At 44.2% G+C, this 15785-nt stretch overlaps 1 protein-coding gene across 1 annotated transcript in view; it reads left to right on the top strand.

Annotated features, from left to right (window-relative positions):
* LOC116502589 (major histocompatibility complex class I-related gene protein-like) overlaps nt 1–3310 on the top strand; it is a 29528-nt gene extending 26218 nt beyond the window's left edge. Inside the window, exons 6-7 of the mRNA XM_032208466.1 lie at nt 342–422; nt 3083–3310. Of these exons, the coding sequence (XP_032064357.1) occupies nt 342–422; nt 3083–3090 (89 nt within the window). The 3' untranslated portion in view covers nt 3091–3310. The remainder of the gene's footprint in view (nt 1–341; nt 423–3082) is intronic.
* Nucleotides 3311–15785: the final 12475 nt, after the last annotated feature.

Below are 15785 nucleotides of genomic sequence, written 5' to 3' on the forward strand. Positions count from 1 at the left end.
GCAAGTAGAAAAATAGGGACCACTTTGGTGGGAAGGTAACAGCATTCCGTGCACCTTCAGCGTTTAGCCATGCCAGCCACATGACCATGGCGATGTCTTCAGAAATCTGGCTCCGGCTTTGAAACAGAGATAAGCACCGCCCCCTAGAGTCAGGAACGATTAGCAAGTATGTGCAAGGGGTTCCTTTACCGTTTACCTTTAGGATATGGATATCACATGCCTAAAATTCTTTGACTTTTTCATGCCAAATGGGGTATATAACATTAGGAAAAAGAGACGGATGCCAATATTTCAGTCACATTTCAGGAAGGAAACACTCTTTTCCTCTCTTCCCATTGCAGTTTCAACTGGTGTGTATTTCAGAAGGGAAGGAGGAATGGTGATTGCTGTCATTTCATTGGTGGTATTCATTGGATGTATTGGTAAGTATGCTACCACCTACAGAGGGCTTTGTAGAAAGACGAGGTTGCCATTCTGGTTTAGACTTGAAGGCCCTGTTTTCCAAATTTGGAAACTTCCAGGTGTGTGGACTTCAGCTCCCAGAATTCTCATCAATGACCATGCTGGTTGTAGAATTCTGGGAGTTGAAGTCTGCACATTGGAAACTGTCGGTGTTGGAAAACAGTATTATTCTAAGGAGAGAGAGAGACTTCTTAGAGGATTCACGGCTTCCAAAATCTCCACTCAAAAGAAATGAAGAGATTCATTCATTCATTCATTCATTCATCCATCCATCCATCCATCCATCCATCCATCCATCCATCCATCCATTCATTTCTGCCGCCTATCTCACCACAAGGTGACTTGCAGACCCCAAGAGTTCTAAAACAAGGATCCCCAACTTGTGGGCTGCAGACCACTACCGGGGCGTGGCCACCAGGCTGCAAGAGCGACTGGCCATTATGCGCATGTACATTGTGCAAGTTGAGCTGTGTGTGCTGACCCACCAATTCACAGCTTGATTTCCCTCCCCCCCCCCCCCCCCCCTGCCAGGCCCTCAAGCCAGAAAGACTGCTAGTCTTAACGTTCCGCTGCTGGTTTAAAGGAGAACTCGATCTCACAATCTCTCACTTTCTAGTCCCAACACCCTAATTCATTGGTCACCAATTGGTGACCTGTGGACCACTGGTGGTCTGTGGAAAATTTTTTGGGTGGTCCGCAGAAGTTGTTTTTGCATTTTTTTTATTACACTAAATCAGGGGTCCTCAAATTATGGCCCCTGGGATGGATATGTGCAACAAACGCTTGTGTTGCTGCAGAGAGTCTCCCCTTCAGAGCCTTTTTGTGGGGCTGGAGGGGGGCAGCAATTCCAACTTGGGCTCTGCTTCAGCCTCCTGGTGCAGGGCTTTGGGCGAAGGCTGGAGGGAAGTGCTGCTGGTGGCAAAGAGCCAGAGGGCCATGTTCCAGTGGGACGGCATCATGGCCTGGAACTGGTTGACCACCTCAGCCCGCTGAGCCTCCATGCGCCGGTACCTGGCCTTGCACTCCCACAGGTCTTCCCTCTGCTTGGAAAGCCTATGTGAGGGAAGGTGTTTCGGCTGAGCCTCCTTCTTGGTCAGATCCACTTTGAACTGAGCCAGCTGTTTTGCCAACTCTTTCTGGTGGTGGCTGCTTAGCTCCAACAACTGCTTCCTGTTGGGGCCCTAAGGAGCCCGGGCAAGGAGGCAAGGAGTGGCTGGGAGGGGAGGGGTGAGTAGAGGCTGGAGAGGTGCCCCTTGATGTGAGTGACATTGAGTTGGCCACACCCATCCAGTCACATGACCACCTAGCCACATCCACCCAGCCTGTCATTAAGCAGATCATATTAGTGGTCTGCAGGATTTAAAATTATGAATTTAGTGGTCCCTGAAGTCCAAAGTTTGGGGATCCCTGCCTTAATCAATACACCAAGTTGGCTCCTCTACTTAATGCACAGTGTCACATCCTTCATTCCTGGTTAGGACTGTAGCCTGTTTCTTGGTCACTGACAATGGATCTCTTGGAATGCTCAAGAAAAGTTTTGCTGTGCTTTTTTTGGATATCTGATGACCTCTCAGACTTGGAGGTGAAGGGTGGAAGAACATCTTGAGTGCATCTACATGGAGGGAAGTATGCAGTGGGGTACCCCAAGGCTCTGTTTTAGGCCCAGTACTCTTCAACATCTTCATCAATGATTTGGATGAGGGAATAAATGGGGAACTCATCAAATTTGCAGATGACGTCAAGCTGGCAGGAATAGCCAAACACTCCAGAAGATAGGCTAAAGATACAGAAGGATCTGGACAAACTTGAACATTGGGCACTATCTAATAAAATGAAATTCAATGGTGAAAAGAGTAAGGTTCTACATTTAGGCAACAAAAACGAAATGCACAAGTACAGTATAGGTGGTACCTTGCTCAATAGTAGTAACTGTGAAAGAGATCTTGGAGTCCTAGTGGACAACCATTTAAATATGAGCCAGCCGTGTGCAGCAGCTGCCAAAAAAGCCTATACGGTTCTAGGCTGCATAAACAGAGGGATAGAATCAAGATCACATGAAGTGTTAAATACCACTTTTTAATGCCTTGGTAAGGCCACACTTGGAATACTGCATCCAGTTTTGGTCACTACGATGTAGAAAAGATGTGGAGACTCTAGAAACTAGAGTGCAGAGAAGAGCAACAAAGATTATTAGGGGACTGGAGACTAAACATATGAAGAACGGTTGCAGGAACTGGGTATGTCTAGTTTAAGAGAAAGAAGGACTAGGGGTGGCATGATAGCAGTGTTCCAATATCTCAGGGGTTGCCACAAAGAAGAGGGAGTCAAACTATTTTTCAAGGCACCTGAGGGTAGAACAAGAAATGGGTGGAAACTAATCAAGGAGAGAAGCAACTTAGAACTGAGGAGGAGTTTCCTGACAGAACAATTAATCAGTGGAACAACCTGCCTCCAGAAGTTGTGAATGCCCCAACACTGGAAGTCTTTAAGAAGATGTTGGATAGCCATTTGTCTGAAACGGTATAAGGTTTCCTGCCTAGGCAGGGGGTTGGACTAGAAGACCTCCAAGGTCCCTTCCTACTCTGCTATTGTATTATTGTTTTTCTTTTTGTCTTTTCAGTATATTAGGTGAAGAAAAAGTAAAATGATGAAGAAGAAGAGTCCACCACTTCAGATTTTGAAGAAGGGAAGGATTATAGGTAGCCTTCGGCTTACAACCGAAACTGGGACGCAGTGGAGTTGCCATAGTAACAGCTTCTCAGAAGTCCACAAGGGGCCTCCCTCTGGTAAGGGGGGAAATCTAACATTACAAATTATGTTCAGTCTGGACATTTCCCCCCTTATAAATAAATACCCGGCCAACGCCGGTTATCAGCTAGTTTTAGGTAAAAAAGAGAAGAGCTTTGCAACAGAGAGACAGACAGACAGCACATACATCTGTGTACATGCGTGTTTGTGCCTCTGTAGTCTGGAGTGGCATACGTAGCTTGGGGAGGATTAGGCCCCGTGCCTCCCATCCGGAGGAGGAAGAAAAGGTTATATATTAGTTTTAGCTTTTTTGCACTTTTTTGTCATTTTGTCTGTGAGATGGGCACCTATATAAATACAATCAATAAATGAATAAATCAGGGGTCCTCAAACTATGGCCCATGGACCACATACGGCACACCAAAGCCATTAATCCAGCCAGCTTAGGACCACAAGGCTGCCCACCGGCCCCCACCCTTAGGCCAAGTGCAAAACTAAACTTCGTGAGTCCCGCAGGCTGGAAGTGGAAGGCAAGGCCAACATTTTTGGCCTGCAGAGTGTTACTGGAAGGAAGGAGAGGTAAAAAACGGGGCACATGGACACCGTGGGAGGCCAATAATGGGCCCATTTTAGTAAGGTGACCAGATTTTCAGATTGGAAAAGAGGGACGCCCTTGACCGGGGGGAGGGGGGGGGGGCTTTTTTTTAAAAAAAATTTTTTTGTCAAAAGGTCACCCCAGGACACTGAAACCACCATAAATACGAATCTGTTTCCAAACAAAATTTTGATCACGTGACCATGAGGATGCTGCAACGGTCGCTAAGTGTGAAAAATGGTCGCAACGGTCGCTAAGTGTGAAAAATGGTCATCAGTCACTTTTTTCAATGCCATTGTAACTTTGGTCACTAAATGTTTTCCCCCTCCTCGAGACACCTCACTTCTTCCTTCATTCCTCTTGCTTATCTACCTTCACCTTATCTGTCTTCTGCTCTTTCCCTCTCTTCCTTCCTTCCTCCCTCCTTCCATCCTTTTCTTTCCTCACTCACTCCCTTCCTCCTTTTTTCTCTTCCTTCCTCCTTCCATTCTTTCATCTTCATGGGAGAGGCGGCTGCCAGCCGTTTCACCTCGTGCAGAGAACTTCCACTCGGTCCCGGGGCTTCTGCCGGGTGGGGGGGCTTGATTAAAAATTTTATACGGAGCAACAAAAATTTTCATACATCACAAAAATAGTATTGTAATATTTTTTTTATTTCAACATAACTACAATTTACAAATATAATACATTTATTTACATTTATATTTATTAAATATATTGACAAAAATTATGTACAGAATAATTTTACTCGTTGGCATATTTCTCACTTGAGTGAATTTTTTTTAGTAGATTGCTGTCATTGTTTAAAAGGTCATGAAATTTTTCACACGAATTCGTTAAATTATATTTGACACATAAAATGGCTTTCAAAGTCTCAACACTTAATTGTGATTTTTCTGATGTCCACACTTGATTTACCGTAGAAAAAACACGTTCAGTCGCAGCATTAGTTCCTGGTAAGGACAGCGCGTATTCCACAATTTTTAATACATTATTATATGAAATATGGTTTCTTTGAAAATGATTAAATATTTCTATCCATTTATTGTCATTTTTGCTGATGCCCAAGATTCAACCTTTTCCTTATTCATATATAGTTTTAAATGTGATACCTCAGTAAAAAGATTAGTTTCGGAAATATCACTATTTGGGAAATTTTGATGAATATGCTCGAATGATTTTTGCACATCATGCCAATCAAGTTCTTTTTTTAATTCAACCCAATTAAAATGTTCGATATTGTTAAAATGTACCGTCCACTCTTCTAAATAATCTACGCAGTTACTATAGAAGTTTTTAAAATGATTCATGGTATCTGCATGATTTATTGCACCTTCTTCTTCTTCTAGCTGCCTTATAATATTACGGATAGTTATGGGAATAAAAATTGCATCTAACCGCTGTTGACACTGAAATTTTAAATTATTAAGTTCATTTGCTACTTCGATTGCCGAAATTTTGTCACCTTCAATAAGTTTTATACTATTTTGAAAAAGAGCTGCTTGATTGTGTACAAACTCTAGCCAAATTTTTGAAGATTCTTTTTCAAAAAGCTCTTTTAAAATTCTAGGACATTTATCCTGTGATAGAAAGTAGGACTTCAAAGGATCGTATAGTTTCAAAATTCTTTCGACAGCTGGCAAAAGAGCTAACCAGCGCGTTTTACTATATCCAAGCATTTTGCGATATTCGACTTCCGCATCTTCACAAAATTCTTTAAGACTTTCAACGCGCACAGTGTATATATGAAAATAACAATATATTTTAACAATAATATTTTCCACATCTATGGGCAACAAGTCAGCAGCTGTTTGAATGGCATTATGTATTATGTGCGCTGCACAACCAACACCAATAATGTTTTGATTAAGGTTTTGGTTTAATTTATAAAAAATATTATTTGTACCCCTTCTCACTTTTCCTCCAAAATTTGCATTCGTATTGTCTCCACAATATGCAATTATTTTGTGTTTTAAATTGTTTTGTTCCAAAATATTAACAATGGAACTGAAAATTATTTCCGAAGTTTCGCCAGGCAAAGAAACAAAATCTAACATTCTAATTTTTATTCCAGTTTCCGAATCAAAAAATCTAATAAGGGTTGGAAATAATTTGATATCCTTATGATTAGATGCATCAGAGTATATGGATACAAAATTAATTTTCTCTAGATTTTTGCTTAATTCTGAAAATGCATATGGGGAAAGCACATTACGCACAATTGCCTCGGATTTAGTTCTAGCACAGGTAAATTTTTTGTTGAATAACTTTTTGACAACTTGTGATGTACAGTCCATCGATCTGAAGGAATGATTGTGATTAATAGCATGAAAAGACATAAGTCCTCTGCTAATGCTAATTTCTTGTCTTCGTCTTCATACGTTGGTTTATGAAAATAGTCCTGCATTCTGGAGGAAGATGCAACAGCATCTACATATCTCTTATGTTTCTGCGTCTCCAAGTGCTTTGTAATATCATGCCTCCCACTGTGCGCAATAGAAAATTCACCGTTACATTTCTCACATCTTACTATGTGATCGCTTTTTGTTTTTTTAAGAAAAGGAAATTCACTTCTTAGATCATCGTTGAATTTGCATCCTCTTTTCTTACTCATTATGTTAATAATCTAAAAAAAATTAAAATTATATGATTTTATACGATATAAAATTCAATGAGGGTGAAACACACCAAATCTGGCAAAGCTGCCTTGCACCAACCTGGCCTGCCCATAGAATAGCAGCCACTTTGAGACACATAACCTGGTCTGAACATATTGCATCACAAAGATTTGCAAAGATCACATTTGCAAAAAGGAACATTTCTTGTAGTAAATACATTTTATAAACAATTTAAAAATAAAAATCCCCCCAAAATAATAAAAAGGTATTCTATAAATAAAAGAAATCCTTAAAAACCATTGTTAAGTATTACACCAGCAATAATTTATACTGTCACCATTTCAAACTATTCCACACAGAATAAATTGAAGTAAAATCATTTTAAACCATGAGGATGCCACAACGGTCGCTAAGTGTGAAAATGGTCGCTAAGTGTGAAAAATGGTCATCAGTCACTTTTTTCAATGCCATTGTATCTTCCTGATTATTAAAGTGCAAATTCACTCAGTGTCAATCATGACTCCTGAGTCCATTTCAAAGTATTGTGCATAGAAATTTTAAAAAGGGCTTGTTTCAATTTATTTTGGATAGAATCTTTTTTTAAATAGTCTAAGACAATTTAAAAAAAGAATCAACACAGAATACCACTATTTTAAAAAATCATATGCACAATAAATAAAATATTATTTTAAAATACATTAAAAAAATAAAAGAAAAAACCCGGCTCACTTACCAGCAGGCAGGCAGAGTCAGCAGATCTTCGTAGCAATGGATGGAAGCACACAGGGAGCCTAGTATATACGCAACTGCAGTAACAATGACAATGATGAAGGATTGGATTGAGTTAAAGAATAAAAGAATTCTGATCTTAGAAGGCCATGACCTGCAGGCAGGCTGGCATAATTTCTTATGGAATGACAAACATAAAACGCACAAATACTTTCAAAATCATTTAATTGGAACTTTAGTGCAACAATGGCTCAAAATAAAAAAAAAACACTATGTGAAAACCCCAAATTGGCTATCACCAACAGAAAGAACGACACACCCAAATTTTACAGATTGGAACAAAATTCTAAGATACAGAGATCTAATTGATAGACAGGGAAATTTAAAAACAATTGAAGAATTGGCAGATCAGAATATGAAAGGTGATTGGCTAACCTACCTCCAAATTAAAACTAAATACAATAAAGACACTAAAATATATGGTATTGAAACAGAACCACACGAATTGGATAAAATTATTCAAAGTCTGGACAGAAAGATGATAGGGAAAATATACAAATTCCTCTTGAAGTATCAAATGGAAGAGGAAATTGTAAAAGAACCAATGATAAAATGGGCACAGAACTTTGGCTATAACATTGAACTAGACAAATGGGAAAAATTTTGGGGAATAAATTTAAGAATGACACTATCAATCCCATACAAGGAAAACCAGTACAAAATGCTTTATTATAGATGGCATCTGGCACCGTCAAGGTTGGCCAAAATTTCAACAAATACCTCGCTAAATTTCTGGAAATGTGATTCAATACATCATGGCACATATCATTTATGGTGGACTTGTGAAGAGGCAAAAAAATTCTGGAAAAGGATCAAAAATTGGTTGGAAGAAATAACAAAGGTTAAGTTAGATTGGAAACCTGAACTCTTTCTATTAGGAATTATACCGATGAAATACAAAAAAGAAATACAATATCTAATACTACATATACTTACAGCAGCAAGGATCGCTTTCGCCCAGAAGTGGAAAAATAAACTAAACCTAAATGAAGAAGAAATAATAAGAAAAATTATGGACTGTGCCGAAATGGATATATTAATGCAGTGTTTTTCAACCTTTTTTGTGCAAAGGCACACTTTTTCCATGAAAAAAATCACGAGGCACACCACCATTAGAAAATGTTAAAAAAAATTAACTCTGTGCCTATATTGACTATATATGACACAAGGTGTTATATAGCAAATCAGATACTAAGGCCTAATGCCACAGAGGGGAGAGAAATTCATAAGTTTTCAAGATTTCCTGCACTGCTTCAAACATATACACTTAATACCAATGAATCCACAGCTATTATTTGATACAAGAAGATGGGTATGGAGAACGGAAAGAAATTTAAATTAATAAAAAAAGATGCCACTGAAATCATCTGTTTTAAATTATAATCCCTCTTCCTGACAGTGGATCAATAAAAAAAGATTATGCCCAATTCAAACTGGAAAAATACATTTAGCTCAAAAAAATAAGATCGTCATGGTGATGAAAGAACATGGCAAGTATCCCTAGGAATTATCTATCTCCAGGCAAATAAGGAAATACCTGTTGCTCTGGTCTTTAATGCAATTCTTGCTTAAGGCAGAGCCCTCCTCCCGCCCCAAAAGACGAGGCAAGCCACGTTGAAGCAAACAGCCTCCGCCACAATTTTTTTTTTAAAAAAAACCATGCAGTGGCAGAAATGTCAGTTGTAGGAAAGCCGGGGAAGAATGGCTGGAGGGGGAAGTGATTTTATGAATTACCTCTCTCTCTCTCTCTCTCTCTCTCACACACACACACACACACACATATTCTCCCACGCACAGAGCGGGAAAGGCGGGACCAAAGCCTGGCCGCGAGCGAGGGAGCGCGCGGCGAGCAGCGACGCCGGGCTGCTTCCTCCTCCTCCTCCGCCGCCGCCTTCACTACCCAGCAGACAAAAGCTACTTTTGCCGCGGCTGTCAGTCCCAGCGAAGGCCGCGCGTTGCTTAGCCGCCGGACCCGTCCTAGCCCTTCTGGAGAGCGCGGCGCATTTGCGGGAAGGTCGGAAGGAAGCACAGGCTGTGCTGCGCTGGAACGGGCGGCAAAGCTCTGGATGGAACCACAGGGGCTGGCTGTGAACTCCGCAAAGCCAAAGGGGGAGAAGGGGGCTGTCTCCTCCCCCCAGCGCCTCCCGATTCCCTCTCTCTCAATTTCTCTTGGCTTGCAGCTGCTCTCGCCTTCCTCCCTTAACTGTTAGAGATATCAGAGATATCAGAGATGTCCCCTGAAGCCCCTGAACCATGTGGAAGTTCTCGGGTGGCTGCTCCCTCCGGGGCAGGAGAGCGAGGGAGCAGCCGCCCGAGAACTTCCACGTGGTTCCAGAGCTTTTGCTGCCCGTGCCAGCGCAGCACAGGGGCTGGCTGCAAACTCCGCAAAGGGGGAGAAGGGGGCTGTCTCCTCCCCCCAGCCCAGCGCCTCCCGATTCCCACGGTACCAAATAAGTACATTACAAAACATGATTTACTCACCACCAGTGAGTAAGCGCAGCTGCCCAAAACAAAGACGAAATAAAATGGAGACTCGCGCAGGCGTCCTCAGCTAAGGAGTCCAGCCAATCAGTGAGTTGGTTGGGATGGAAAATTTTCAGCACGTGGCGTGCTGAAAATTTTCCATCCCAGCCAGCTCACTGATTGGCTGGAGTCCAGGCCAATTAAATCAGTGAGCGGCATGCTGGGCTGGCTTAAATTTGTAGGTAGCATAGAACGAAACGATGAGCCAGCCCAGCTAGCTAGCTAGCAGCTGATGGGCGGCGGAGGCTCCCCCGCCCAGACTGGCTCATCGTTTCGTTATGCTACCTACAAATTTAAGCCAGCCCAGCCGGGGAGGGCGGGCGGGGCGGCGGCTGTTTTTCACCTCGCCCAGAGAACTTCCACGTGGCTTCTGCCGGGTGGCGAGAGAGCCGCGGAAGCGAGTGAAAGTTGTCTGCAAGGGCAGCAAGGCTGAAAAACGGACTCTGCGGCAGGAGAGCTGCAGGGGAGGGCAGCGGGACGCGACCACGCCTCGCGGACTTGCGGCGTGGTCGCTGGGAAGGCAAGCGCACAGCACAGGCGCCGCCACAAAGCTCCGTCCGTGACTGAGTGGAATTTCTCTGCGCGACCGGCAGGGGCTTTTTACTCCCACAGAGAACTTCCACGTGGTTCCATCCAGAGCTTTGCCGCCCGTGCCAGTGCAGCACAGGCACGGGCGGCAAAGCTCTGGATGGAACCACAGGGGCTGGCTGTGAACTCCGCAAAGCCAAAGGGGGAGAAGGGGGCTGTCTCCTCCCCCCAGCGCCTCCCGATTCCCACGGTACCAAATTAGACAATAAGTACATTACAAAACATGATTTACTCACCACCAGTGAGTAAGCGCAGCTGCCCAAAACAAAGACGAAATAAAATGGAGACTCGCGCAGGCGTCCTCAGCTAAGGAGTCCAGCCAATCAGTGAGCTGGTTGGCCAGCTCACTGATTGGCTGGAGTCCAGGCCAATTAAATCAGTGAGCAGCAGGCTGGGCTGGCTTAAATTTGTAGGTAGCATAGAACAGAACGATGAGCCAGCCCAGCAGCTGATGGGCGGGAGCTGCGAGTGCCAAAAAAAGCGTGCCTTTTAAAAAAGCGGGCGGGACGCGGGAAAATGTATCAAAAAGCGGGGGTGTCCCACCAAAAGCGGGACGTCTGGTCACCTTACATTTTAGTCCATTTTTGGCCTGTAGAGCAGAGGTGGTATTCAGCAGGTTCTGACCAGTTCTGGAGAATCGGTAGTGGAAATTTTGAGTAGTTCGGAGAACCGGTAAATACCACCTTTGACTGGCCCCGCCTCCATCTATTCTCTGCCTCCCGAGTCCCAGCTGATCGGGAGGGAATGGGGATTTTGCAGTAGCCTTCCCCTGCCACGGCCACCAAGCCACGGCCACAGAACTGGTGGTAAAAAAATTTGAATCTCACCACTGCTGCAGAGTGCTTCTGGAGTTAAAGGAGGTGAAAAATGGGGCACGAAGATGCCTCAGGGGGACAAAACTGGCCAGATTTAGCCCATTTTTGCCCTGCAGAGTGCTTATGGAGGCGGGGAGGTGAAAAACGGGGTATGTGGATGCCCAGGAGGCCAAAAAGGCCCGTTTTTTGCCTCCCCCGCCTCCAGAAGATAGAGAGACAGAAAGTCAGAGAGAGAAAGAGAGAGAGATACAGTGATACACAGAGAGAGGGGGGAGGGAGGGAAAGAGACAAGAGACACATAGAGACAGAGAGAGAAAGAGGGAGGAGGGAAAGAGAGAGAGAGAGACAAGAGAGAGAAAGAACTAGACTCCTAAACAACTGAAAAAACGATCTAGTAAAAAGAAAAGTCAACCAAATGAGCAATATGCAAGCAAAAGCAAACAAAACATCCCCAGGAGCAAAACAAGTTAAAGTTTAATTTGTGTGCATTGTTTATGGACTGCTAATTGGCCACACCCACCCAGTCACATGACCTCCTAAACACGCCCAGTCGCGTGACCAACTAGCCATGCCCACTCAGCTGGTCCGGCCCCCCAATAGTGTGAGGGACCGTGAATTGGCCCCCTGTTTAAAAAGTTTGAGGACCTCTGGAATAAATAACATTTCATACACTATATTGCCAAAAGTATTCACTCACCTGCTTTTATTCGCATATGAACTTACTGTAAGTGACATCCCATTCCTAATCCATAGGGTTCAATATGTCATCGGTCCACCCTGCGTAACTGTTTTACATGATCTGTAATGGGACCATGTTGCTGTTTCTCTGTATGTCGCTTTTAATTGTTTAGCTGATGTATATATCAATGTATCAAATAGAGTGTTGTTTTAACAACTATGTGTGGAACGTGTTTCTTGTGCTGAGCGATCATAAAACGCCTAAAAATTCAGATTAGATGAGGCATGCAGTTCTCCTGCCTCATAGTAGAGGGCGCTCATTGTCATGGAGCACCTGCCCCGCCCCCTCACTTGTTTGCACCGCTTGTTCCATCGCCGGTAGCTTGTGCAGCACGGCCGGCCTCCTAGGACCTCCCTGAACTTGCCTAGTAGGCGTGGCTGCCAGCAAAGCAAGGGGGCGTTCCAGGGCGTGCCTGCCCCCCACTGGTTCCCCGCCTCCCTTCCCGGCTAAGTTTTCCAAGGTGTGGTTTTCCTCCCATCCCTTGTGCCCGGCTCCCGCTGAGCTCTGGTAAGGAGGAGAAGAGCCTTTGGGGACTGAAGAGGAGGAGGAGGTCCATACATGGGGCTGTGCCAGCTGGGCAACCGGCAACCGGTGGAGGCAGGAAGGTTCTCGGGAGCGCTGGACTTCATGCACTCCTCACGACTGCAATCGACATCCAGAAGCGGCTGCCTGATCCTCCAGCGCTCATTCACTCTTTTGTCTGCCCGGACTGCCTCGGCACCCTTCTGGCTACCTCTGTCTGGCCGCACCCGGAGGTTGCGGTGACGTCATCAAGACGAAGTGGCTTGGAGACGGAGGAGCCTCGATGCCTTGCCTAAGCGGCAGCGGGGCCCTCTCCCAGCCAGATTTTGACCTCTCACTCTTCGTCTTTGTGATGTCGCCGCAGCTGCCGGATGCGGATGGACGGAGGTAGCCAGAGCGGCGCCCTGGCGACTCGGGTGGGTGAAAGAGCGAGCGACCGATGGCTGCACGGGCCAGATCTAAGCACCCCATGGGCTGGATCCGGCCCACGGGCCTTGAATTTGACACTTCTGATCTACATCTCATAACAGAGGGTAAAGTGAAGAAACTGAAGAAACTTGTGTGCCTCACCTGCCATAAACCTCACTGCACATCACTGTAGTGACCCCATGGATTGTAATACAGGTGTCAGGGTTCCAAGCAATAGACCCATAGTGAGCAAAACTCCGAGGCAGATGAATTCCTTAAAGAATAGCTTTATTGGATATATCACATTGGCACAACCTGGTGAAAACCGACTCTGAAAGTTCCCGCAGTTTTCACCTAATGAAAAGTAAAAGTTCGTCCATCAACCCCAAACAATCAGTCACAAGGTTCAATCAAGGTGCTGTCTGGTTGATTGGTGACATCACTCCTATTTCCTCCGGTCAGGTATGAGAATGTCCTTGGTTCCCAAGAGGAAGTATTTTATTTTGATTATACAATCCTGGCGCTATCTAATCCCCACTCCCTATCCCTCAGCTCCAGTGTGGCATCACTGAAGCTCCAAGATGGCTTCAGCCAGGCAAGCTTCATGGTTGAAAACAGGTAGTCCTCGACTTATGACCACAACTGATTTTGCAGCCAGTCATTGTGGAACTGAGCAATCACTTCTTATGGGAGAAGGCTGTGGTGTGAGTAAGTGCTTCTCTGCAGGAGCAACAGAGAGGGCCTCATGTTCAAAAAGCCAAGTGGCAGTCGTGGTTAGGAGAGTTTTTTCCACAACTTCACGGTGTGAACCAGTCACTCATGCCCTGGTCATTTTGCACTTGGACTACTGCTATGAGCTCTACAAGGGGCTACCCTTGGAAGACACTTTGGAAGCTACACTTGGCAAAAAATGCAGCAATTCGAACAATTCTTGGTGGCCCTAGGGTGGCCCATGTAAGACCTCTGTTGTGCTAGTGACAGTGGCTGCCGATTTCTTTCCAGATCCAATTCAAGGTGTTGATTATTACTTTTAAAGCTCCACATGGCATGGGTTCAGGCTATCCGAGGAACTATCTTATCCCAATGGGACTGGTCTGGTCAACAGCCCAAAAAGCTAATACAGTCCTTGGTTGTATAAACAGAGACATAGAATCAAAATCTCATTAAGTATTAGTACCGCTTTGGAAAGCCTTAATAAGACCAGACTTGGAGTATACTGCATCCAGTTTTGGTCACCACATTACAAAAAGGATGTTGAGACTTTGGAAAAAGTGCAAAGAAATCAGCTAAGGTGATTTAAGGCCGGAAGGCTAAAACATATAAAGAACGGTTGCAGGATTTGGGTTTGGCCAGTCTAGAGAAAAGAAGGAAAAGCGGGACATGATAGTATCAGCAATAGCACTTAGACTTATATTACTGCTTCATAGTGCTTTTACAGCACTCTCTAAGTGGTTTACAGAGTCAGCCTCTTGCCCCCAACAATCTGGGTCCTCATTTTACCCATCTCAGAGGGATGGAAGGCTGAGTCAACCTTGAGCTGGTGAGATTTGAACTGCTGAACAGCAGCTAACAGTCAGCTGAATTAGCCTGCAGTACTTCACTCTAACCCCTGCGCCACCTCGGCTCTTTGCAGTATTCGAGAGGCAGCTACAAAGAGAAGGGGGTCAACTTATTTTCCAAAGCACCAGAGGGCAGGACAAGAAACAATGGATGGAAACTAATCAAGGACCTGGAATTAAGGAGAAAGTCCTTAACAGTGTGGACAATTAACCAGTGGAATAGCTTACCTTCAGAGATTATAGGTGCTTCATCGCTGGCAGCTTTTAAGAAGACACTGGACAGCCACTTGTCTGAAATGATATATAGGATCTCCTGCTTGGGAATGGGGCTGTAAGGTCTCTTCCAGCTCTATTCTGATTCTGATTCTGATTCTGGTCCACTTGGGAGGTCAGAAGGGGCATAACGCAGATCCTGTCAACCAAGGAAATGCATCTGGCAGGCTCCAGGAGAAGGGACTTCCACCAGGGGTGGTATTTAATTACCTTCCCTACTGATTTGCGAATGTGAGAGTCTGCGCATACTCACTCCACTCACCCATGCCACCCCGTGCATGCACTAAGCCTTCCACGCATGTGCTTTGGGCTAAAAAAGGGCCTAAATGGGATGCCATAGAGCTGGGGTGGGTGGGCGGGGCCACCCACAATTTCCGCTACCAGTTCGGGAGAACCGGTCAGAACTGGTAGAATACCACCTCTGACTCTCACCCTTTGGAATTTCACTCCCCTGAAATGAGGTCTGTCCCCAGCCTCTTGGTCTTCTGTAAGGGCTTAAACTTGGCTCTGACAATTGGCATGGGGCCCAGAGGGAAGTTCCATTTCAAAAGATAGCTAGTCGATTAGATAAGATCCCACCTCCACCCTGATCCTTTATTTAAGTTATTGTTGATGTTAACTGTACTGTATCTATTTGCTTTTCTGATTCACAGCCCATCTTTCTTGGTACAAGAGAGTGAGTTAATTATTACTTAACTATGAGTCAATCAAATGAAGGCTCCATTTGTGAATTGTTTGATCAAAATCATGCCACAAAAGTCACCTTATTGTAATCTGAAATCTTATTTTAAGGATTCTGCGTTGCATTTTCTATTGAACATCATTTCCAAGACAATCCCCCACCCCGTTACAAAAGCATAACAATTTAATTCAAACAATGTAAATAAATCAAACAATGTAAATAAATCAAACAATGTAAATAAAGTATGCATTGCTACCATTCATTACAAACCTCCAGTAAGCTATAAATACAAATTAAATACCAGCCATCTCATTAAAACCATACCTAATTTTGGAGCAAATACTCATCTACCTTTGTCTGGTGTTTTGTCTAAATCTTTTTCTAGCTTGTTCTTCCAAGCTAGAATCAAAAAACAAATTTAAAGTATTATCAGAATAAAAATGACCAAAAGAGGGATAATTAAA

Source organism: Thamnophis elegans, chromosome 2 (genome assembly GCF_009769535.1).
Source record: "Thamnophis elegans isolate rThaEle1 chromosome 2, rThaEle1.pri, whole genome shotgun sequence".
In the NCBI taxonomy this organism is placed as follows: Eukaryota; Metazoa; Chordata; class Lepidosauria; order Squamata; family Colubridae; genus Thamnophis; species Thamnophis elegans.